The sequence below is a fragment of the Astyanax mexicanus genome, chromosome 13, assembly GCF_023375975.1.
Source record: "Astyanax mexicanus isolate ESR-SI-001 chromosome 13, AstMex3_surface, whole genome shotgun sequence".
Taxonomy (NCBI): Eukaryota; Metazoa; Chordata; class Actinopteri; order Characiformes; family Acestrorhamphidae; genus Astyanax; species Astyanax mexicanus.
Window position 1 is genome coordinate 40,228,279 of NC_064420.1, and position 27,010 is coordinate 40,255,288.

The following is a 27,010-nucleotide window of genomic DNA, read 5'->3' on the forward strand; positions in this document are numbered from 1 at the left end:
GGTACCTTTCGGGCACTGCAGGATGTGAATCCTTTGTTGCGCAAAGTGTTGCCAATTGTTTCCTTGCAAACTGTGGTCCCAGCTGCCTTCAGGTCATTTGCTAACTCCTGCCGAGTGGTTGCAGGACGATTTCTGACCGTTCTCAGCATCATTGCCACCCCACGAGGCGAAGTCTTCTTTGGAGCACCGGGCCGAGGTCTGTTGATTGTCATGTTATACTCTTTAAACTTTCTGATAATTGCACCAATAGTTGTTACTTTCACATCCAACACCTTACTAATCTTTTTGTAGCCCATTCCAGCTTTGTGAAGGTCAACAATTCTGACTCTGAGGTCCTGTGACAGCTCTTTGGTTTTACTCATGTTGGAGACTTGAAATCTGTGTGATCTGTCTGATTCTGTGGACAGGTTTTTTTCACACAAGTGATTAGTGAGAACAGGTGGCTTCAGGTCAGGTAACAAGTTGATTGGGAGTGTCTAACTGGTCTGTAAAAGCCAGAACTGCTAATGAATACTAAGAGATCAAATACTTATTTCACTCCATGAAATACAAATCAATTAATATATATTCCTTAGATTTATTTTCTGGATTTTCTTTTTAATATTCTGTCTCTCCATGTAAGAATACATCTACAATTAAAAGTATAGAATGATCATGTCTTTATTAGTGGGCCAACGAAGAAAATCAACAAGGGATCAAATACTTCTTGGACTCACTGTATATATATAGCTTTGAAAAAAAATAAGGGAATACAATCAAGAGGAAGATGGAGGATCACAAGCCATTAAACCAAGCTAAACTGCTTGATTTTTTTTGCAGCAGGAGTGGCATAAAGTTATCCAAAAGCAGTGTGTAATGTGCATGAAAGCAAGGTGCATGAAAACTTATCAAATATTGATTTGTGAACTCTTAAAACTTTAAGAATTTGTATTTTTTAATGCAATAAATAAATGCTCTAATTTTCTGCCCTAAACAGGGTCTAAAGCGGTTAAACGATGTAATGCATCTAACAGAACAAACGTTTATTGAATGTTCGGTATGAGGGGTATGTGCTGATGCTGGGGGCAGTAGAACAGGGCTGAGTGCTGCTCCTCCTGCTGTCTGGTGGAGAAGTTTGTCCGTGCTGGCTTTCCATCCGCCCCCTGCAGCTTTGTTTCATTGACAAAAACAGGGAAGAGTTTTAACCTGCTGCGGGTTTCAGAGCGCGCTGTTGTCGGAGACTCGCTTTCATCGCGTTTAAACTCGTGACTGGAGCCGCTCGCTCTCACACGGAGAGAGACCGGGGCTGTACAGCGGGTTTATACCGGGTTTAAACAGCCACCGGCCGGGCTGTTCAACAGGTAGCCCCGCCGCCGCTGCTGCTGATCCAGGACTCAGGACACAGTTCAGCCGGGGATCCGCGGTCAGCTGGAGTTAAGAGCTGTGAGCTGGTCTGTGGAAGGGAACAGTCGGTCTGTTTGAGTGAGTTATACAGGTTATTTTATAGCGTATCGGGTGGGTTATGGTGGTTAGTAAGGTATATGTGCTGAACTGAGGGCAGTAAGGGTAGGGTAGTGTAGTTTCTCTCAGGAATGCGGAATGGTAGCGTAACTAGTCCAGGCGAAGTTCAATACAACAGCCCATAAACACACACAGACACACAGAGAGAGGCTAGCTGTTGTGTGTTTCTCTATTGTTTTCTCTATTTAACGTTATCTCTCCCCTTTTTCCCTTTTTACTTTATTCTTTGACTGAATACATTTGGTTAAAGGGATTCAAAAGCTCTTGGTTTATATTTACCTGTATCTGCTGCTGCTAATGACCTAAAACAGCTAAACTGCTACACTGCACTGTAAGTTATAGTGTGTGGGTATTGCTGTGTGTGTAGTAAAGACCATAAACACTCCTCACCTAACCCTAAATAAGCAAGTTTACTAGATTAACTGCTACAGTTTGTAAGTGGTTTTACTGGCTAAAACAGTATATATATATATATATATATATATATACATATATATATATATATATATATGTATATATGTATATATATATGTATATGTGTGTATGTATATATATATGTATATGTGTGTATGTATATGTATATATATATGTATATGTGTGTATGTATATATATATATATGTATATGTGTGTATGTATATATATATGTATATGTGTATATGTATATGTATATATATATATATATAAATATATATATATATATATATATATATACACGTCTTTTTATGAGTTTTTTTATTTTAAATTTAATATTGAAGTCTTTATTAAAATTATACAGGCACACTTGGATTTTGTTTTATTTTGTAAACAGAAAGTGTTGAACAAACCAAAATACTTGTATGTTTTATACTTTAGATTCTTCTAGGTAGTACATTTAGCTTTGAGTACAGATCTGCTCAGTCTTGATATTTTAATCTTTGTGTCTTGGAATAGTTTTTGCAGCATCTTAAAGGAGTTCCTGGAGGTGCTAAACAATAGCTGCTTCTTTTTCTTCACGCTGTAAAGCTCCAGCTCATCCCAAATCACCATCTCAGTTGATCAGGGATTGTGGAAGACTAACACTTTTTTACTGTTTACTATGTAATTTCCTATGTTTCCCTTAATAGTTTTCGTGTATTTAATATTAATCTACAGTGTTGCAAATAAATTAGATAAAGAAATATAGAAAAAACATTGAATGAGAGTGTGTGTCCAAACTTTTTACTGGTACTGTATATTTGTAAATAATTAGTATTTAAGGTACTTATCTTTTTTTATTTTTATGCTGACATTTACACAAAGAGAAAATTATTTGTAGATCTGGTAAATTGGAATAACATTTCTGATTGTGATGAGCTTTATTAGCAATTGTGTAATAGATAAAATCCTGAAATCTAATGTTTTTTAAATTCCCCATTTTCACATCTTCCACACAGGTTCTGACTGTGCATCCCTAAACAAACCCCTCCAGGTGGTCGACCTTAGTTTTGAGTGGTTTTGCTGGGGCCATGAGGAGCCATGGCGGAGCTGGAGGTGGATCAGACTAATCTGCCCAGGGTTCAGGAGGGTAAGATGACTCCATGAGTGTTTTTGTGAAGTTTTTTCTCTCTTTAGTGAGCATTCATGCTTCTGTTACTTCTGGGCTTTGAATGTTACTCATAGAGTGTGTCTTCTTTATAATGTAGAGATGTGTTTCTGATGTCTTGCTCTGCAGTCAAAACTACAGAGATGAATGGCTCCAGGGTAACTGATAAGAATGTTGAATCTGATGGACATTCCAGGTGCATTCCATGTGATATGACTTTTTTGTTTTATTTGGTCTACTTGCATGGGAAACACATCATCTTTCTGTTTAACTACATTTGCATTTATGGCATTTGGCTTTCTCTGTCTATATCTATACATGTCCATATTTTTGTGGACACTTATTGTAATGATTTAATTTAGCATCTTTTGGCAACAAACCCTTTGCTGACACAGTAGAAAAGTATTGCCAATACAAGAAAAGCACACCAAGAGCAGCTAAAGATTGACACTTAAAGCTGAAGTTTTGGGACTTAGAACCGACCCTCTCTGGTGAGAATGGATTCCAGGTTAGGTTCAGTCAGATAGAGAGAGTGTGCTCAGCCAGACACTTTGTTTTTACTATGAGTGAATGAGCTACTGAGCTCTGAGTTTCCCCTTCTGAAGTCTCCATTGGTCCACCAGCCGCTTGCATTTAGTAAAACTAAGCCGGATCCTCTTTTAAAGGGCTGTATATGTGAGGAAAGTACATAAAGGCTTGAGACGTGACCAGAAGGGCTCCCACCAAAAGCGACCCGACACCCCAGTTTTTACAATGAATATATTAGGCTTAGCAGGGATGGTCCTTCCAGCACTGGTACCATTAAACACAATATTTTCTCACTTCTCCACTCAGAAATGCTTCTGCTTTTAGTTTAGATACAAATTATTACAGACTGTCACTTTATTGACCAAGGATTATATCCGTCATATATTTATAGACTAAAGGATTATAAGGCCCTCAGCATTTGAGCATGATGGTGGTGCTCCATCCAGTACATTTGGGATGAGTTTGAATGGTAATCATCCAAAGTTTTGACCTCTCTAAAACTTAGCACTAAAGATCAACAAAAAAAATTTTTTTTTTTTTTTTTCAGATAATGTATGTTTGATTTACCCAACACTGGTATGAAATGTAGCTTTAAGAGTTTTACCCAAGCACTTGTGTAGAATCGAACCCTATTTCTCCCAAGAACCCTATGCTACACAAACTATGCCAACTCTTTGAGCAGCCCATTAGTAAAGTGGCTGCCCAGAACAATGGAAGTTCAGTAAGTACCTTCAACAAGAGCACAATCAGAAGTCCCCATTCAATAGGACTGGGACTTTGTATTGGACCAGTGCAGCCCCATTGTAAAGCTTAACATGTTCATAATGTTCTAGAAGGGTTAGTCTAAAGTGTGTTTTTCCTTGAAAAGTTCAGTGTTTCAGACTTGTCTATTATTGTCTGACTTGCTGCTGAGTGTGCATGGGGTGAATCACTGTGAGTTTCAGCATATCTGTCTTCTACTGGGGGAAAACTGTGAGAATGGCTTCCCTTTCCGCTCCTCCTTCCAGGACAATGCGCTCATTGTGTGTGGGCTTGCATTTTTACAGCTAAACAAGCACTGACGGGGCGAACAAAGCCCCCATCAGTCTGCTGTACATCACTGTCACTGACAATTAATTGACGGTCGCGCTGATGTACAGCACTTACACTACCACAAGTTGCTCTGCTTCGTATCTCTCCCAGTGATGAGTCACTGTGTTTATTTTCCTTCCCAGCGTTTATCTTCAGACCTCTCTGATAATTTATTTGGCCTCTTTTTTGCTTATTTATACACCATTTCCTGAAGTGTGCTGTTCCCATTCTCTCATCCCTGCCTCTTATCTCTCTATCTCCTCCTCATTCTTCCACACTTTCGCTGGCTGAGTTTTCAGCTATTTCTTTATCAGTTCCTGTGCGTTTGGTGTTTTTCTAGCAGCTTTCCTGATAAACGTATCCTGATTTGATGTGTGAGGGGGGAATTCCAGTCTCTGGAGAAAAAGCAGGCCTCTTCCTACTGACCTCTGGCCTGTACCCCTGCCATTGACCCTCCTCAGATGTCCTCTGATGATGCCTCTGGCCAGACAGATATTTATATCTGCCCGCTGGGCCTGACCAGACCATTTTTTAACTTGAAACTAAGGATAGTTGCAGGAAACAGGAGATAGATGCCTGGTTAGAAAACCTTGACTTGTATTTACGTCTCTATTTTGAGTGGACCAGACTATTCTTTATATGAAGCCACTGCAGGAAACACTGCAGCTCAGGTTTTTGGTCCACTAGCCCTTGTTTAAGTGAGTATTTATACAGTTTCAGTTAGAAAAAAACCAAAAAAAAACATTTGGAACCATTTTTTCACAACGGAACATACAGTAAAACACTTATGATTGATTAAAGTGAGCCTTTTACTCATTTAGAACTTGATTGGATCATTGCACCTCAGAAAAGTTGGGACAGGCAATTAAAGGCTGGAAAATAAGTTTAAATAAAAAAAAAACAGATGCAATATAAGCAATTTACCACTGACTCACATGGCTAGCTATAAAAATTACACTTTACATAGGAAAAGATGGGCAGAGATTCACCAATCTGCAAACAACTGTGTCAAAACAATTTCAATGAAACGTTGGCGATTTAAAAAAAATGAAATGAATAAAATAAATATTAAAGATTTATTTAGTATAAATGTAACTGTTTCATACATTCAGTAGAAAGAAAAACAAATTTATGAACATTTGTCTATTTTGTAAACAGTAACTTACCAAGATCCTGATATTGTATAAAATAAAAGTCTTAACAAAATAAAAAATGTAGCAAAATAAAGGTAATAATAAAACTGACAAAATGTAAGTGTAGCATATTTAGTGCATGCATATAAACTTTTAAAACGAAATAAAAAGAAAAAATCTAAACAAATAAAAAATATCCTGCTTTCCAGAATATCGCAATATAAACACAGTTTTTTTTTTTATTGTGTCAGAAGTATTTTCTCACAGTATGATGTGACACACCCCTAATCTATAGTATATAATATTGTTATTTAAATTGATTCATATTTTACACAGGGTTCCACCTTTTTGAAATAGGGTTTGTTTGATACATTGTTTTGTTCTGCTTTGCATTTATACCGATATTTTTGCAATCTAATCAAAATTAGGGTAGAAAGGTGACTTATAAACAAAAGGATGCTAGTACAGGTCTGTGTGATCTGCGCAATTCCTAGCACAAGAAAATATATTTCAATATAACCCCTGGCTTATTAAATCAGTTTGTGTTGATATCTGTATTAAATCACATTTTTGGTTTTTAGAAAACTGCATGTGTTATCACAGAATGACGTCTGTTAAAACTGTAAAATCTTTATATCTTTACTAAGGCGACTACACAACACAACAGATGTGATTGTTATAGAGTCTAGTTTTGAAACTGTGTGTAATGAGTTGGTACTGTATGTGGTTTAGAGCACAGCTCCACTAAAACTAAAGCATCAAGTAAAATGAGTAATGTGGGCAGGTCTGCACAGAGAATCTTCCATATACACAACTCTCTCTGCAGGAATGCCCACGCAACCGTCCTGTTTCATCACGTCCTACATTTAGTTTATTTAGACGCCTTTGGTTTGTATTGTGTTCATATTTCAAACTAACCACTTATTTGGTGCACACCAGAGTTGATTTAAAAACGACTTATTTGGTGCACACCAGAGTTCTTTTAAAAACTACTTGTTTGGTGCACACCAGAGTTCATTTAAAAACTACTTATTTGGTGCACACCAGAGTTTATTAAAAAAAAAACACTTATTTGATGCACACCAGAGTTTATTTAAAAACTACTTATTTAATGCACACCAGAGTTTATTTAAAAACTACTTATTTAATGCACACCAGAGTTTATTTAAAAACTACGTATTTGATGCACACCAGAGTTTATTTAAAAACTACGTATTTGGTGCACACCAGAGTTTATTTAAAAACTACGTATTTGGTGCACACCAGAGTTTATTTAAAAACTCCGTATTTGGTGCACACCAGAGTTTATTTAAAAACTACGTATTTGGTGCACACCAGAGTTTATTTAAAAACTACTTATTTGATGCGCACCAGAGTTTATTTAAAAACTACTTATTTAATGCACACCAGAGTTTATTTAAAAACTACGTATTTGATGCGCACCAGAGTTTATTTAAAAACTACTTATTTGGTGCACACCAGAGTTTATTTAAAAACTACGTATTTGGTGCACACCAGAGTTTATTTAAAAACTACGTATTTGGTGCACACCAGAGTTTATTTAAAAACTACTTATTTAATGCACACCAGAGTTTATTTAAAAAACTACTTATTTGGTGCACACCAGAGTTGTAAAGGCAGTGCACAGCGCTCATCGTATCAGGGTTTGCTTTAATTAAACTAGAGCTGACGTGTGTAAACACACTCTAGGGGTCTTGCAGTTGACATGAAGTGATTTTTAAGCATAATTATTTTGTTTATGATCAGTTTTAACTTTAATTATTTGCAGGGCAGCTCTGCCCAGCCAGTGAGGATTATAATCGTCTTTAAGAGCTCAACCGGTTTTACAACCATGGAACATTTTTCAGGCTTTGTGTTTTTTTCAGTTTGGTTTAGACCACTTAACAGGCCATTGCAAACGCCATTGCTTTCTAAAAGCTGAACACTTGTGTTAAGAATAAGGTAGTGGATAAATGTTTGTCATCAGCATATCAAAAGTTATTTTTTTGTTTATAAACTGTATGTTAGGCAGTAAGAATGTGTATCCTCTTACCTATTAAAAAAAAAAAAAACCAATATTGATGAAATTGCTGCTTGGCCAACTTTCAAAAGAAAGAATTCCGCTTCAGTAATTTAAAATTCTGCCATAAATGTACGTTCTAAAGCATTCTCATAAATGTATATATTCAGATGAAAGTTTACTTGTGCTCAGTTCTCAGGCAGTGGTGGCTCCCTGGGCTCTGGAGTGATGACTGCCCACTGCTTCAGGCACGTGTGCTCACTGTATCACTGTGTGTATCTTTCTGAGTGTACTTACTGGTGTGTGTGTTCACTGCACAGATGTGTTAAAGGTAGTGGCCACATTCCATCTGTGCTCTGCACAAGTATGGAATATATGGTTGTCTTGTATAGTCTAAATTTACTTGAGGATTACTTATGTGGTAGTAGTATGGATTTATTGCATTCATTGTGAATTTTTAGGCATTTTTAGGTTCTAAAAAAAAAACAGAGTTATATGAAGAACCCTATAGTATGTGCTCATCAGCACTACACATGTTTCTAAAGGATAGAGAGTAAAATAGAAAATGTATTACTTCGTTTACAGCATTTATTTCATGCTGCGCATGTTTTGGGCGCTAACCTGACACAACCTGCAGAAGGCCGCCCTCCTGCTGACTCCTCTCTGTGAAATGTGAGGGCTGGGCTTTCTAGAGCCACACCCTTAGCTTCTGCCAATCACCTGCGTGTAGGCCTGCAGCAACATTTTACACCCAGTCCTGCAGGCTGCCGGGCCGGATCAGGAACAGGAGCTAATCTCATCTCCTGCACCGCAGGGTGCGGAAAGGCACTGAGGCTTCTGTTTTCCAGCAGGTGGCTGATCCATTTAGCAGGCTAATGTTTCATTAGCAGGATCGAACGTGATAAAGAGGATTTTTGTGGGTTCAGGTCATCACTAATCTGCACCTTTTCTGATTTCAACGGGAAAGCATCTTTTGTAGCAGGCTGTAGCTTGTGGTCTTATTTGCTTACAAAACATCAGTTTATTTAGCATATATAAGTCAGTGCTAGATAATAATATTACCTTTTTAGTTTTTTTATCTGTTCATAATATCAGAAGAAATGATGTAACAGTGAATTTCACCCAAAATTACCATAACAATAAATGGGTACAATACATGCCCAAATATATCAAGCATTAAGCCAGTGTCCCAATACTTTTGTCCATGTAGTGTAGCCAAGTTTGGTGTCATTTTAAATTTTTAGTGTTTGCACTTAATGGGGCACACTTTCTTTTCTGTTAAGTCAACATACTGGTAAGTGAGTGAGCATTGGTAATGTTAAAGTGACCGTCTGTAAGGTTTTTTTTTTTTTTTTTTTTGTAATTTCACAGAGTGCATTGTGGTGCAGTTGTTTTTCACTGTAAATGAATCTGGTGATTTTATTCTCCAGGTATAATTGTGCATTTCTATGGTTTAAAGATGTAAGTAAGCAGACAAACGCTGAGTTTGCTGTTCTGATATCTCCATGCTCACAGTAGCTTGTGTTTCAGCATCATTAGCAGTGGCTGCATTGGCTGCTTAGGTAACCAGCAAAAGTTCTAATAGCAAAAAAAAAAGACTAAATTCTAAATGTTTTTAGAATTAATATATATATAGAGATATGCAGGAATGGTAGCAGAAACACACTGAAACCATTTATTATAATATTACCCTCTCCCCTTTTAGCAACAGTACTGCTTGCGATAAAATAAACAAATAAGGACTTCTGCTTTAAGTTAAGGGCTAAAATTCAACATGTGTACATTTTAATAGTTCTTAAATGTACCAACTCATACGTAATTTTTGCTAATTAAAATTTCAGTTAAAACATGGAAACCTGATTTAACAGACATTAATGACATATCAGCAGTTCTTGAAAATTGACAAAGTTAGCACCAGACCCAGACTGTGGTTTTGCTTGTATATGGAGAGTTTTTGTATTGATAGCATAGTATTAATATATTGAATTATTATTATTTGATATTAGGCATTGTGATGCTGCACTATTTGCACGATTTCTGAATCAAAATGCTGAAATTTGGCAAAAAATAAATCAATTATATAATCCTTTGTTGCTTCCAATACCTTATTTTAATGTTGCAGAGCTTTGTACGGATTAATAGAATGACATTAAAAAGAGATCCGTATACATTTTAACATTTAGCTCTGATAATATGAATAATGTTGTCTACTGAAATCAAGATTAAAAGCACTTTAATATTTGTAATATTTGCTATTAAAAAAAAAGATATTACTGGTTTCGTGAAGGATTTAATTGTGTATCCAGCGCTAGTCCTGGGTTCTCGAGTGCTGTCAGAATCAGAGCAGGTGTATTTCACTGGCAGCAGGGCTCTCTTTAATGGATTAAAGTATTAGACTCTGAATCTCTGGTGTTGGGCTCAGGTGTTAGATTGATGGCAGCCAGCATTGGAGGCGGTCTGCGTGGTCTCAGATTACCCTCACTCTCACACTATCATTTTTGCTGTAAAATAGCAGCTTCAGAATCCTGTTGCTGTGCGTCTCTGTTTTTGGTCTCAGCACATCAGAAACTGCAGTATGTAATTTGGTGTCTTTCTGCAAAACGCTGCTCTGTATTCGTGTAAAATCCTGGGATTTTTCTCTAACACCTCAGTCCACACACTTATTTACTTCAAATGACAGATTTCCCAGCTTATGAAATGCATGTGTAAAGCTTATTATTTAGTAGTGGCTTACATGTTACATTCAGTTACAGTTAAGGTTGGAAATACGATAATTATCACAATTCAGGGTTTACAATTTATTATACCACAGTTCGGACCCTGCAATGTGATTGGCTGAGAGGCGTTCTGTGAGTGCCATTATCAGCCAGTAATGCACTGTAACTGAAGCTCTCCATGTATTGCTTCGCCACATACAGGTAACCTAGCAGCGATGTAGCACTTACAAACTAAACAGCGCCGCTACAAACAGAGCAGCAATTAAACTTTTAATAAACTGCTATAATGGAACTGTGGTATAATCCCAGTTCGTGCTATAACGTGTAATATTGGCACTGCTGTGCTGATCTATGACCGCAGCACAGCAGTGTGCATTGCTAATATTACACATTAAAGAACACACTTATTGCTTAAATATATTGCAATAGTTTAAATCGTTTTATAATATCGTATAGTATCATAATCTGAGTAAAAGAAAAGTTTATTTTTTTATCCAAAATACTTTTGATCCAACAACAGAGTACATCATGTCCTTTTTTCTAATGGTCAAGGTTTAAACACAACACAAGAATAAATTAACCACTGTCTGTTATCTTTTTTATATTTTGAAAAAATTTAAGTATTTAGTAAAATATTTTGTTAAAATAGTGTGAGGCAATCACATGAAAAAAAACATACATTTATGTTCTTTGACAAAGTAACATAACATAAATCAAAATTGTTTTTCAGCACTGATTTTAATTATGCTGCCCCCTCAGTCTTAGCTTTTTAATATTTCTTGGGCTAACGGAAATAAAAGAACAAAAGAAGAGAGCGGACACACCTTCCTTTAAATGAAAAGAAAACTGTGAAATTCTACACTGAGAGGAGGGGGGGCTTGTGGGCTTGGTAAAGCAGCTTCAGTGAACAAAGTGAAAACACAAAGAAGGGCTAAATTTGATACTGACCAGCTGCACAGACTTAAGCTCATCTGCTACAGCAGCACTGCTGCCACATCTGGAAACATTTACTCAGTTATCGTGTTTGAGCCGATGGAGGTGAGGGCAGAAAGTGGGTGTGTGTAAGTGTGTGTAACCTAATATGGGGTATTACTCTGTAAAGCAGGTGGACTAAGGCTTTAGAGTGGTCTGTTCTGGTGGGACTGGTGTGGAGTGATGTCACTCTGCATTAGGTATCAGGAATCTCACAGATGAATCGTGCTGTCAGTCATGATTGAGTGTTGAGGGATTGCGTGCAGAGTTAGACCCAATAGATTAGCCTTCTGGACCCCTGAGCTTCTGAGCAATAGATAGTCTTTCCACCAAACGCACAGGTCAGAAGCTGTGCCCTTAGAGAGAGATGAGCCGGCTGTGAGTAAAAGGAAGGGATACCGCTGTGATGAGTGAAGTGCCCCCAGAGTCATTATTCATTGTGATTAGTTCTTATAAACTCACGATTCTCATGTTGTCATGCTAATGTTAAACATAGTGTATTTTGTCGCTGTCAATGAAAAACATCTGTGTTTGTTGATTTTTGGTTTACTACATAATTTGAACAGACAAACTGTCCCTTACACTGTACCAAAATTTCTTTATAAACGGACAAATAGAAATACTTGAGCTGAAATAAACTCTTTTCACATCAACTTCCATTGAAAGTTTTAGAAGGTTTTTTCTCACTCCTGTAAAGTTTTACACTGGACAGTGACGATTTGTTGTTTTGACTATGTCCAAACTAAGGGTTGCCATATATAATTCATATCACAATAATATCGCTAGAAATATATGCAATAATTAAAGAGCATAGTGTGATATAGCAATATTGTTGAAAGCAGTATATTTTGTATTTATATACTGTATTAACTTTTTAGGCATACATTAAATATGGTGCACTTAATATTTGTTGATTTTTTTATTAATGTTGGTACATTATCTTATTTTTGTCCATTTATGGGTTTTTATTTTGTTACAGTATTATTCTTTTTTAAGATCATGGTCTTGGTAAGTTTATGCAAAAGACAATGACAAAAATAGATGTTTTTTTCTTTTTACTGAATTTATTTAACTTAAATTTATACAGAATTAAACTTTTTGCAGTGTATTTATTTATCATTTATTTGTCATATTGCCTGGAATATATTTATTGCCAAAATACAATATCGTGAAATATAGGGACATTTTTTTAGGGCCGTAGTCCGCACTAATAGGGGACACACAAGAGCTGTGATGACAATATTTTCCCTGTAATGCTTTTAAAGCTCAGTTCCACATTTTATTTCTGTAGCTGCGAAATAACCTGTCCCAGTACTGATACCCAGCATCAGGTCAGGGGCATCTTCATACTAGACCCTATTAGGGATGGGTGATGTGGCCCTAAAATAATATTACAGTATTTCATGGTATTTTCACGATAACAAAGTTTTGGTGGTATGACAAAAAATAAAAACAAATATTTCAAGAATACACTACTGCAACAAAATAAAAATTTAATTGTATTATTGCAAACGATATGATATGGCACACCCCTAACTGAGATATTAAAAAAATACAAGAATCTTATCAGATTTGGGACAGAATGATCAATGATCCAGAAATGTCATGATATTAATAATGCACTTTGTATATCTCCATATATTCAGGATTAAAGTAAAATAAATGATACTGAACAGATATAATCTGTCTCTAGTAGATATATAATGGGAAATGAGAACAGTGTGAATTTTTCTTTTTTAATAATTCATAATTAAGGGTGGGTGACATGGCACCATATTTCAGAGTATAATATCGTTCAAAATAATCAAAAATATATGATATGGCACACCCCAAGGCCCCATGCTGTTTAACCCAAACAGGAGTCAACTGAAATCACTTCACTGTTGTGCTCAACAGGCTCAATCTTTAAATGCCCAAAGCTGGTAAATGTTCTACTGCTCTGAAACACAACACTGGATTTAACTACAGTGCCAGTGAAGCTGAAGGCTGAGGATCTGGCTGCCGCCTCAATTACAGGGTGTGTGTTCCCTTCAGACAGCCACCCCAGCACAGCCATGTGCTAAATCTCTGAGTCTGAGGTTAAAGCCATCCATATTTAGAAGGACAGAGGTTGGTGAGCTTGGGTTGTGGTTAGCCTGTGGGAAAGCAAAGCAGCTGTTTACATCTGTGTGTGAGGGGAGCTCCTCATGATAACTGTGTCCTTTGGTTTCATTTAGCATGTGGTCTATATTGTTTCAAGAGTTTGGGCAACATGGCCGTTGTGTTTTTTTTTTTTTTTTTTTCTTATTGGATAAATCTGTTGACAGCTGTATCACAACAGAATGTTCAGGATGTGGTGTCCTATGTCAATGCAGATCACAGGCCATCACTCGCTGTCGGTTTGAGCATTTTTGTATTCATTTATGTGAAGAATATGGCGCATCTTATTGGATATATACACAGACCTCATTGAGAAACTGGGGCTATACAGCTCTGGAAAACATTAAGAGACCACTTCAGTTTCTGAGTCAGTTTCTCTGATTTTGCTATTTATAGGTTTATGTTTTAGTAAAATGAACATTGTTGTTTTATTCTATAAACTACAGACAACATTTCTCCCAAATTCAAAAAAACCTCAATTAATGCAAAGAAAACAAGTTCATATTCATAAAGTTTTAAGAGTTCAGAAATTAATATTTGGTGGAATAACCCTGGTTTTCTAATCACAGTTTTGATGCATCTTGGCATGTTCTCCTCCACCAGTCTTACACACTGCTTTTGGATAACTTTATGCCACCCCTGGTGCAAAAATTCAAGCAGTTTAGCTTGGTTTGATGGCTTGTGATCATCCATCTTCCTCTATATTATATTATATATTATATAAAGGTTTTTAATTTGGTATAATCAAAGAAACTCATCAACTGTATGTCCAAATGTTCTAATGAATACATTCAGTTTTTTTTAAGGTGCTTACTTTAAGCACTCAGATGCTCACACAGATGTGCAAATGCACATAAACAGCTTATATATTCCTTGTAGAGATGTAGCATATTCGTTCGGTTGCTACCCACTACTATGTGATAGTGATAAAACCCTTTTTTTAATAGAATTAACAATTCATACAGCAATGTAAAAAGCAGGAAACTCTCTAACCTTGTCAAAACACTTTTTTCCACCTGGGGGAGCACAAACCATGTTTGAAACAGCCAAAGTGAAATTCATTGGTGTAGAATATTTTTTTTGTTTAACAAATCACGTTTTATTCAAAAGCTTGGAGTATGTGTACAATGAATATGTGTGTGATTATATTTGTAGATAATGAAGAATTATATTTAGAGTTAGAGTTTCTCACACTTTAAGGGGAGGCAACCAGTGTACAACAGGCAGCAAGTGAACAGTCAGTTCTTGAACATGTGTGTTAATAGCAGGAACAATGGGCAAGCATAAAAATCTTATGACAGTACTCATACTGTGATTGCTAGATGGCTGCTTCAGCACATCAGCAAAACATCAGGCAGATCTTGGAGTGTCCCTAGTATACAGTTGTCAATACCTATCAAAAGTGTTCCAATAAAGGACAATAAAGCCATATGAATTATGTCAGCCCAGGGCTGACTGATGCATGTAGGGAGTAAAGAGTAGGGGTGTCACGATTCTGTAAATCCTCGATTCGATTTTATTTCCGATTTTAGAGTCACGATTCGATTTTCTCTTTTTTTTTTCTTTTTTTTTTTTTTTACAGCAGAGAGGCCTATGCCAGTTATAGATTAGTCTATGGTCAGTCATTGGTTTGATTCATCAAATTTACAATATCTTATTTCAAAAGGTGGGCTTGATATAAGTGATGCAAAGTGATACAAGTGATCTGTAATACACCATATTAGGCACTAATGGTCACATTTAAATAATTTAATTAAGATATATATGTAATGCCATCTAGTGGCTTTTTTTGGTAGCAGCAGTGTGCACTATTAAAACAGAAATTGTGCAGCATAAAATAAATAATAAAAAATACAGGAACAGTCATAATAGAACAATTAGAGCCTCAACAAACTGAACTCTATCCTACTATAACAGTCAAACATGAAAAAAAAATTTTTTTTCTTTAACAAAGATATATTATTAACTTTATCTGAGAGAAAGATGCTCCTTTAGGTACCAAAACTATTAACATATTTGAGGCTACACAAAACAACTGTTATTTTTATATTTTCTTTAAGAAGATGAGAATGTCCACATTCTCTGGAGAAAGGGCTGCTCTTGCTCGTGCTTGCGTAGTTTCGAGGGAGGGATCGTCGATCATCTTTTTGACTTAGACGCTCGAGACCATGACAAAAAAATAGCGAAATTGTGACACGCCTAGTAAAGAGTAGCCTGATTCTGTTTAGGCAGCATGTGGGGAGCACAATACTAAATTGGTGGTTTTAATGTTATGGCTGATGGTTGTATCTGTCAGTGGTGGGCTGTAGTTTGAAATAAACATAGTGGTCATCAGTATTCTGGCTGAAGTGTGTTTATCACCCTCAGTCTGGAGGCTTGTGTTTCTGCAGTGACCGGGTTGTTGTGTTGTTAGGAGCACAAGGTATAGTCTAGATGGAAACAGGGGTCCACGAGCACATAGTGGATTTTTTTTCGCCACCTGTTTTTTCTTAATCTTTGAAGTGTCTATTTTAAGATTCTGACAGGTAACAGGATGAAATAATGTCCCATGACATTTATTTTTAACCCTTTAATGCATCTATGCTAATTCTGAACGGGAAAAAAAATATGAAGAAAATGGCATAGCTCCTTGAGTTAACAACCTATACAGACAAATGAGCACACTTTTCCATACAATTCTGGGCCAAGGAATTTAACCGAATGGTTATTTTTAAGTTTTTTACACATTTTGACTTGATTTTGGGACAAAAATATAAAAAAAATGCAAAAAAATGTAAATTTGCCTGTATGTTTTCACATTACACTAAAATCATGTGCATTAAATATAAACATCTTGGGGTTTTTCTTAAACTTTGAAGTGTCTACTTTAAGATTATGACAAGTAACAGGACAAAAAATGTCCTGTGGGGCTTATTTTTAACCCTTTACTACACCTGTCCCAATTTCGAACCTGAAAAAAATATTAATTAATTGGCATAGCTCCTTAAGTTAACAACCTATACAGACAAATGAGCACACTTTTCCACACAATTCTGGGCCAAGGAATTTAATGGAATGGTTATTTTTAAGTTTTTTACACATTTTGACTTAATTCTAGGACAAAAATATCAAAAATTAGCAGAAAATGTTAATTTGCCTGTATGTTTTCACATTACACTAAAATCATGCGCATTAAATAAAAACATCCTGATATTTTTCTTAATCATTAAAGTGTCTTCTTTAAGATTCTGACAGGTAACAGGACAAAAAATGTCCTGTGGGGCTTATTTTTAACTTTTTACTACATCTATCCCAATGCCGAACCTGAAAAATAATCAAGAAATTGGCATAGCTCCTTGAGTTTACAACCTATACAGACAAATGAGCACACTTTTCCATACAATTCTGGGCCAAGGAATTCAATAAAATGGTTATTTTTAAGATTTTGACACATTTTGACTTAATTCTGGGACAAAGAGATAAAAAAAATAGCAGAAAATGTTAAGGTCGCATGTAGGTTTTTACATTATACTAAAATCCTGTGCACTGGATAAAAACATTCTGAGATTTTTCTTAATCCTTGAAGTGTCTACTTTAAGATTCTGACAGGTAACAGGACAAAAAATGTCCCGTGGGGCTTATTTTTAACCCTTTACTACACCTATACCAAATCCGAACCTAAAAAAATATGTAGAAATTGGCATAGCTCCTTCAGCTAAAGCCCTATACAGTCAAATGAGCACACTTTTCCATACAATTATGGGCCAATGAATTCCATAGAATGGTTATTTTGAAGTTTTTGACACACTTTGATTCAATTCTGGGACAAAAAGATAAAAAAAAAATAGCAGAAAATGTTATGGTCGCCTGTATGTTTTTTTACATTATACATTATATTTACATTAAGAAAAGTCTACTTTTAGATCCTGACAGGTACTAGGATGAAAAATGTAATAAGCTGCAGAACTAATTGATGATAAAATCCAACAATGTACTAAAAATAAAGTATTAGTATAGTGTGGTACTAATAATTTTAATCCTCATTATCACCATTGAAGAGATCATAAAATCTCTGTCCCTCTGTCCCTTCCTCCTGAACATCTGTCCCCTCTACAATCAATCCTGTCTCTTCTGCTCTTGCAAAAATGTCAAGAGAAGGAGGGAAGATGGGGCAAACTGACCAGACCGGCTCCAACACCCCCTCTTCCATTGTCTTCTCCCAACCCGTGCCCTGATCGTAAGGGTTTGGCCTTTCAGATTTTGGCTGATCTGTCCTTTTTTAGCTGGAAACCCTGTAGTTTACTCTGTCTACTTTAAAACCTGCATCCAGGGCTCTGTTAACACCCACCATCTTTTGCAGCATCTTGGTTCTCACGGCATTAATGGAGGTCAGTTGGCTAATAGACATACATAACATTATCTCCTGCTGGAGCTCATTGCTGTCCTGCCACAATGTACCAAGCTGCAGCTTCTTCAAGGGAGCTACTTCGACTTTGCTCTTAAAAGAACACTGGTGCAGCATAGTGTCCCAGAAGAGTGCTCCAGTATTTAGATCCCAGAGCTCCAGCTAGCTCAGAGACATTCACTAGCTCACTATGCAAGCCAGTTCTGTGGTCAAGAAACATGGTAAGGTTGACACTGCTGACATGGTAAAGGAGGTTCAGTAATGTGTCGGTGTTCAGGGTCCTCATCACACTAGACTTGTACCCCCACTTTACAGCTTGGTGGAGGTACAGGACAACATGGGTCTCCTGGTTTGACTGCAGGGCGTGGATCTCTGAACCCTGAACCCTTAACAAAATGTAAAAAAAAATTACACATACCTGTATATTGAAGACTCCATTCAAATGTTTTTATAGCATTTGGATATGTGATGACTAATGTTAAGCACCGATAACTATAGTCAACTTACTTGGACATTTGTTAAAGTTAGGCAATTGGATCTCATATACCCATACCACTGCCCTCACTTCTCTAGCCCAGATGCTGCCTCATTGCTCCCCCAGACCTTGAGAAGCAGATCACATAGCTGCTTCTTATTTACCTTATTACTAAGAAAGCATTTAAAGTCACAAGATTTGTGGGTGTATGGGCCACCAATTATGACTTTCTCAGTGGAGAATCATCTGACCCTCTCCTGGGCTTTAACAGAGTCTGTCTGGTAGCAATCTGTGGAGATTAAGTCCTGCTTGAGAATCAAATGGTTTAAGAGCTGCATACAAATCTCTCCACATGTTGGCTGAAGGTTAGTCATCATATGGAAAAGAGCATTGACATCTAGTATGAAGAGTGCATCCTTAGGGTAGGTGACCTCCTCATCTCTATCTTGAAGGAGACGGTGGCCTTGATTGCTTTGTGTGCACACATTAGTGCCAGAAGACTTCAGAAAACTTCATGAAAGTTTTCTCCATGATCTTGTCCAGTACTGAGAGAGCCCCTGGGATTAGAGATAGCTCCTAGCTTGATGTAGGTGGGAGAGGTCAATGTTGGCAAGAAATGCCTCAAACCATGTTAGGTATCTGTATGGATATGGCTTTAAGCCAGCTTTACATAGTGGCAGGTCAACAATGAGCTCCAACAGGAGATAATGTTATGTATGTCCATGGTCAACTGACCTCCATTGATGCTGGAAACTTTCATGAAGTTTGTGAAGTCTTCTAGCACTAATGTGTGCACACAAAGCAATCAAGGCCACCACTGAGGCAGCATCTGGGCTAGAGAAGTGAGGGCAGTGGTATGGGTATATGAGATCCTATTGCCTAACTTTAACAAATGTAAGTAAGTTGAAAAAGGCTCAGACCTTAGTTATCGGTGCTTAACATTAGCTGTCATCACATATCCAAATGCTATAAAAACATTTGAATGGAACGCTAGAATTGTAGAGTCTTCAATATACAGGTATGTGTAAAAAAAAAATACATTTTGTTAAGGGTTCAGGGTTCAGAGATCCACACCCTGCAGTCAAACCAGGAGGAGACAGACACCCGTGTTGTCCTGTACCTCCACCAAGCTGTAAAGTGGGGGTACAAGTACAGTGTGATGAGGACCCTGAACACCGACACATTACTGAACCTCCTTTACCATGTCAGCAGTGTCAACCTTACCATGATTCTTGACCACGGAACTGGCTTGCATAGTGAGCTAGTGAATGTCTCTGATCTCAATACAGTTTTACATTGTACTCAGATTTGATTAAAAAAAACAGTAATAGTTTACTAAATACAGAAAAGCTTAAAGCTCACCTTCCGCGAAAATCCGATTTTTCTTGTTTTTTGTGGAATACAGTAGGTCTCTCCGAGTTGAATGTGTACACCTGCACATTAAACTGTTTTGCAGCCCCCATTGTCTGCAGGAGCTAAGCAAAGAAATCCCCCCTCCCCCCCTCCGAAAAACGGGTGAATTTTGAATTATCTTTCTGCCTACATAGGCAGAAACTCACAGACCAGCCCACCTTGGCTCGAGAAACTCCCAGAGGCGGAGCTGAAGCGACGCAACATCACCGCTCATCAGTTAGGAGGTGGGAGGCAGTGAGCGGCAGAGCGGTGGAGGGGCGTCGCAGTGCTCCTAGCCAATCAGAGGAGAGATATTTGCATGCTGTTTGCATGTATGAATATTCATGAGCAAAGCTGGAATCCGGTCATTTTGGACACACGCCTAAAACAGTCCATTAAAAAAGAGCTATACAGAGACACCTGAGCACTTTTTTTTTTACAAAAACGGCTCACATGTCATTCATTCATACTAGAGACCACAACTAGACATTTTAAAATGAAAGAAAAAACGACATTGTGGCAGGACAGCAATGAGCTCCAGCAGGAGATAATGTTATGTATGTCTATTAGCCAACTGACCTCCATTGATGCTGTGAGAACCAAGATGCTGCAAAAGATGGTGGGTGTTAACAGAGCCCTGGATGCACGTTTTAAAGTAGACAGAGTAAACTACAGGGTTTCCAGCTAAAAAAGGACAGATCAGCCAAAATCTGAAAGGCCAAACCCTTACGATCAGGGCACGGGTTGGGAGAAGACAATGGAAGAGGGGGTGTTGGAGCCGGTCTGGTCAGTTTGCCCCATCTTCCCTCCTTCTCTTGACATTTTTGCAAGAGCAGAAGAGACAGGATTGATTGTAGAGGGGACAGATGTTCAGGAGGAAGGGACAGAGGGACAGAGATTTTATGATCTCTTCAATGGTGATAATGAGGATTAAAATTATTAGTACCACACTATACTAATACTTTATTTTTAGTACATTGTTGGATTTTATCATCAATTAGTTCTGCAGCTTATTACATTTTTCATCCTAGTACCTGTCAGGATCTAAAAGTAGACTTTTCTTAATGTAAATATAATGTATAATGTAAAAAAACATACAGGCGACCATAACATTTTCTGCTATTTTTTTTTTTATCTTTTTGTCCCAGAATTGAATCAAAGTGTGTCAAAAACTTCAAAATAACCATTCTATGGAATTCATTGGCCCATAATTGTATGGAAAAGTGTGCTCATTTGACTGTATAGGGCTTTAGCTGAAGGAGCTATGCCAATTTCTACATATTTTTTTAGGTTCGGATTTGGTATAGGTGTAGTAAAGGGTTAAAAATAAGCCCCACGGGACATTTTTTGTCCTGTTACCTGTCAGAATCTTAAAGTAGACACTTCAAGGATTAAGAAAAATCTCAGAATGTTTTTATCCAGTGCACAGGATTTTAGTATAATGTAAAAACCTACATGCGACCTTAACATTTTCTGCTATTTTTTTTATCTCTTTGTCCCAGAATTAAGTCAAAATGTGTCAAAATCTTAAAAATAACCATTTTATTGAATTCCTTGGCCCAGAATTGTATGGAAAAGTGTGCTCATTTGTCTGTATAGGTTGTAAACTCAAGGAGCTATGCCAATTTCTTGATTATTTTTCAGGTTCGGCATTGGGATAGATGTAGTAAAAAGTTAAAAATAAGCCCCACAGGACATTTTTTGTCCTGTTACCTGTCAGAATCTTAAAGAAGACACTTTAATGATTAAGAAAAATATCAGGATGTTTTTATTTAATGCGCATGATTTTAGTGTAATGTGAAAACATACAGGCAAATTAACATTTTCTGCTAATTTTTGATATTTTTGTCCTAGAATTAAGTCAAAATGTGTAAAAAACTTAAAAATAACCATTCCATTAAATTCCTTGGCCCAGAATTGTGTGGAAAAGTGTGCTCATTTGTCTGTATAGGTTGTTAACTTAAGGAGCTATGCCAATTAATTAATATTTTTTTCAGGTTCGAAATTGGGATAGGTGTAGTAAAGGGTTAAAAATAAGCCCCACAGGACATTTTTTGTCCTGTTACTTGTCATAATCTTAAAGTAGACACTTCAAAGTTTAAGAAAAACCCCAAGATGTTTATATTTAATGCACATGATTTTAGTGTAATGTGAAAACATACAGGCAAATTTACATTTTTTTGCATTTTTTTTATATTTTTGTCCCAAAATCAAGTCAAAATGTGTAAAAAACTTAAAAATAACCATTCGGTTAAATTCCTTGGCCCAGAATTGTATGGAAAAGTGTGCTCATTTGTCTGTATAGGTTGTTAACTCAAGGAGCTATGCCATTTTCTTCATATTTTTTTTCCCGTTCAGAATTAGCATAGATGCATTAAAGGGTTAAAAATAAATGTCATGGGACATTATTTCATCCTGTTACCTGTCAGAATCTTAAAATAGACACTTCAAAGATTAAGAAAAAACAGGTGGCGAAAAAAAATCCACTATGTGCTCGTGGACCCCTGTTTCCATCTAGACTAGTATGCAGGAATTTTACAGAAGTCAGGCCAAAACCTCAACGGCAGTTCTGAACTTTCCAGTCTCACTCATTCACGCAGCACTGTTGTTATTTTATGTAGTTTGTTGTAGTTCTAGGTTGTTAAACATGCAATAAAATAGTTCTGTGGGTTTTATGAGCTACTGAATTTATAGGTCTGTTGACAACACAATGTGTGCAGCACTGATTCAGTAACGGATAGATTTATACTGATCAGATCAAAGTTTTTTTTTTCTGTTTTGATCTCTCACAAGTTGACTGTGTTGTCCACATTCTTAACAGATGCTCCAGTGTATACTATTGAATGCTATTCCACCCCTTAAATGGTAGGAAATGCAGTGGTGCTCGCAGAAATAAATTGTATAGTACATACAATAACTGTTAACCGTAGGGCTGAACAGTATTTTTTCCAGATTTCTACAGAAGTAAAGAATACACAACATGCCATGATGTTAATAATGCATAATGTGTGGAATAATGCCAAATACAGTACAGTACAGTACAGTAAATTAGGTTGTGCAGATATAATCTTCCTTTTGTATAGTGTGAATATTTCTAGGGATTAACATTTTTGATCAAAACAAAAAAATAAGCATTTGACCAAATACTGCACTACTTTCTTTTCAGAATTTAATTCATTTTACCATTTATTTTTACTATTTAAATAAATTACACACCCTTATTATATTGTTGTTTTGTTTTCCAAAAACATCTATAATTTATTAATATTTATTTGAACACATTTTTCACATTCCAGCGCACAAACCAACAAAACACAATATGAAATTATTCAGTCTTTTCACTTTTTTCCATTTATATTTTACCATTTCTATTTAAAACGTTTCGGTTTCTGAATCTTTGGTGCATCTCAAATTTGTATTTTTTAGATCAGGCAAGTGGCAGCATGATTGTATGATATAATTTGCATTTGTAGCATTGTGCATCTTGCGATAGAACTATAGTGTTTGCCCATATTTTGATGGTGAAGCTGAAACGATCTATTGTGCAACTCTACTGACCGGTATATAGGTTACCTGTAAAGTTCCTACTAGGAGTGGGCGATATGGTAAAAATCTTATCAGAACATTTCAGCAGGCGTAACATACCTCTGATCATTGAATAAACAGTTATAATGTCAGTAATCGAGAAATCAGTTGGTGTTTTTTCTGATAATAGCAGCAGTATTGAATATAGACTTCTTGTTTGTGTGTAGAGTCCCTCTCACTTCTTTCACTCTCAGAATTAAACTGAAACTGACTGAAAGCACGTGACATCCTGTTGCGGTATCTCGAGCCCTGTCTGCTCCCCTTTAGTGAATCTATTTTAGTGCTAATAGCGCTCCGCTTATGGGGAATTTTAATCTGTGTGATTTAATATGAAGTGCGAGTGAGAAAGCGAGGGTTTTCTTCTTTCATTCATCAGAAATGTCACTTATGACTCAAACCGTTTTCGCTTTTACTGAGCATTCCGTAACAAAGTGTCATTTTTCTAATGATTGCGTGGGAGTGAAAATAAAAAATAAATTCTTTTTTATCCTAAAAATAAAACAGATCATAAGGCCTGATATTATTAGGTAAAAAAAAACAACAGAAAAGCTCTCATAAGCAAATACTTTATTTTACCTTGTTAGCTGCCATTAAAATTGAGTGAACCCAGGTTATTATACCACTACAGACAATAAATAAATTTAGATTAAATTAGATCCTATAGAGCTCTGGAAAATCATGAAGAGACCACTTTAGTTTCTGAATCAGTTTATTTGATTTTGCTCTTTATAGGTATATGTTTAAGTAAAATTAACATTTTTGTTTTATTCTTTAGTCTTTTTGATGTCAGGTTTTTAACGGAAAAAAAAAATCTTCCAATGGATGTAAAAGCTGTCAAATATACTGTATGTCAAAAGGTTTGTGGACACCCCTGCTAAAGAATGCATTCACGCACTGTACTTAAAGTTGCCCCAATCGATGACACAGATGTGCAAATGCACAAACACATAACTTCTTATTCCCTTTAGAGAAGCACTGCAAATACAATAGGATTTGTTGGAGCAGATAAACTAAAAATGAACATATTGGCACCATTCCTAATATCAGGCAGGGGTCTAAAGGGTTAAAGCCCCCCAGCATTGAGCTTTGGAGAAGTGGAACCATGTTCTCTGGAATGATGGAGCTCCACGCAATACTTGTGGATTGAGTTGGGGAGTTCTGGCTAAGTGTAAAACTTACACTAAAAGTATTGTCACTGGATGCAATCAGATCCTTACAGCAATGCTTCAGAACAGTCTAAAAGAAAGTTTTCCCTGGACAGTGGAGACAGTTACTCCAGCAGAATCTGTAGAAACCTTTTTTTTATTACCCTTAATTGCAGAAGAAACAATGAATTTCTGCCTGGATCATGATGTTCCCTTGGCTCTTAAAACAGGGTACAGGCTAATTTCTAACCTATTTTGACACCCAGCTCACGCCTCACGGCTGGGAACAGCAGGTCTATACACTGTGTGCTTCTGCTGATTGCTGCTTTATGAGCACACAGTTATGGATTTAGGACCCATTACCCTCGTATTGGAAAAATGCCTCAATAAGCAGTTTCTTCTTGTAAAAAATTGAGCATTAAATATTTCATGCATTTAAAATGTTTACAGTGTAGGAGAATTGGCAACCATACTGAAGATGATTTACATTGTGTTTTTTTTTTTTCTTTAATCTTGATTTAAGTTTGGTTTAAAATCCATAAATCCCTCTCTAATGCTTAGTCTGTTACCTTGACCTTTTTTTTTCTAAACCTCATGTATCCAGATATGTGTGGAGATTTGTTTCTGTGGCTAGATGCGAGGTCAACAGGTCTAAAGGTTTGATGTCAGATTCCTGAAAAAGGGTATAATGGCCAAATCAGACCTAAATACAGTAAATTGATGAAGCACAGCACGGTAACAAAAACAGCTTCTGTAAAATTTCCACTCATAGAGAGTGTATTTGATTTTATGTGAACAGGAAGCCAAAATATATAGTAAAAGTTATGTTTTTAAAAATATCTGGATACATGTCCTTGTGGAAAAGGCCTGAAGCATTTTCACACCTGCAGTTTTTAATCTGGTTAAATTTTACTCTGGTTAGTTTTTCAGCTCTGATGTGATTAGTTTGGGCAGGTGTGAATTCACACTCACTACAACTCTGACCCTTAAAATCTGGAAAAAAAATAACTCTGTTTGTTAGTATTACGAATTTGATCCAACCTCAATTTGACACAACTCAGATGTTCTTCACAAGATTGATGTAAACTGCATTTTGTAGATGTAGTTTAAACTGGTAAATTTTTCACTCTGAACAGGAAAATGCGATATTCCACAACAGAGGACCTTCTTTCTGTATTTACTTTCTTGCTCCGCCCCAGACAGGTCTAACCAATAAGCAGAGAGAATGTTTTCCTATTGTTTATTATGCATTTTGGTGCTCTTTTGTTTTGTTTTTTTTTGCTGTGTGAACCAAAGCCAAACCAAGGGGAATATGCTTCACCTTACATACTCCAACAAACCAACTCTGTTAATGCTGCACATATGAAGCTAGTCCTCTTCCCATCTTTTCTCATTGATCAACCCATATGGTGAGGGACAGTGTGATGCATTCAGTGTCTAAAGACATTTGAGCTATGAAGAACAGCTAGAAGAAGATGGCAGCTGGTAGGATGAAGTGTCTCTTTAACTCTATCGATCTCCTCCACTATTCTGCCTCCAACTTCTGACAACAACATGTGGTGTTTTTCTTCTCTTTCTCTCTTATTTTTCTTTATGAGCTTTGGCTGGCCGGGTTCTGGTCTGTTGTTCTGAGTTATGTGTTTGTGTTCCCACAGTGTGCCAGTGTTTTGCGGTGCTGGAGGATGGAGCACTAGCACATAACTTACAGGAGCAGGAGAGTAAGTCCTGTGACTCACCCTTTTCTCACACTTACACTGTCTGAGAACTCACACACTCACACTGCTTACACAATCTCTGCAGTTAAAACCATGATAAAAGAGCCCACATCACTGGAAACTAAACTCTATTTAATTATGTACTAATATCAAAAATCCTGTTGACTCACAGCTTCATTAAAAAACATAAAACTATGGGCCTACCCAAGCGATTACTGCATGTGATCATAATCACATGATGTAAATTAAGTGTCAAATCATATATAAGTAAGAATCAGTCATCAACTAAAATAAAATAAAACAAAACGTTGTAATGTTGTAATAATTTTTTAAAAAATTCTGTATTCTATTGTAATGTGAAGATTTTTGATAAAATTATCTGCTTAAATAGTTGTGAATTCTTTAATACACTGACATTGGACACATTTTAATATTAATATTTGGACAAATATGTGTACAGTTGTGGTCAGAATTCCTATACCCTCAACATATATATGGCAGTATTGGGGTTTTAATTATTAAAATATTTGTTCTTTTTCTGGGGCAAGAAAAAAAAAACATGATAATAAAATAAATAAATAATTAATAATTGTCACATTTCACAATCATTGTAGCTTAATTTCACCATTTTTAACCAAAAAGTGTCCAGACCCATTTAGGAATGTTGATGCC

At 36.5% G+C, this 27,010-nt stretch overlaps 1 protein-coding gene across 2 annotated transcripts in view; it reads left to right on the forward strand.

The window, feature by feature from the left end:
* The first annotated feature begins 1,078 nt into the window (after nt 1-1,078).
* The window catches only part of ccdc187 (coiled-coil domain containing 187), a 51,298-nt gene continuing 25,366 nt past the window's right edge, over nt 1,079-27,010 (forward strand). Inside the window, exons 1-3 of one of the 2 annotated variants that reach the window (XM_007246834.4) lie at nt 1,079-1,461; nt 2,914-3,044; nt 26,279-26,341. In XM_007246834.4, coding sequence (XP_007246896.3) covers nt 2,996-3,044; nt 26,279-26,341 — 112 coding nt within the window. In that variant the 5' untranslated portion in view covers nt 1,079-1,461; nt 2,914-2,995. The remainder of the gene's footprint in view (nt 1,462-2,913; nt 3,045-26,278; nt 26,342-27,010) is intronic. The other variant, XM_007246835.4, reaches the window with a different exon arrangement.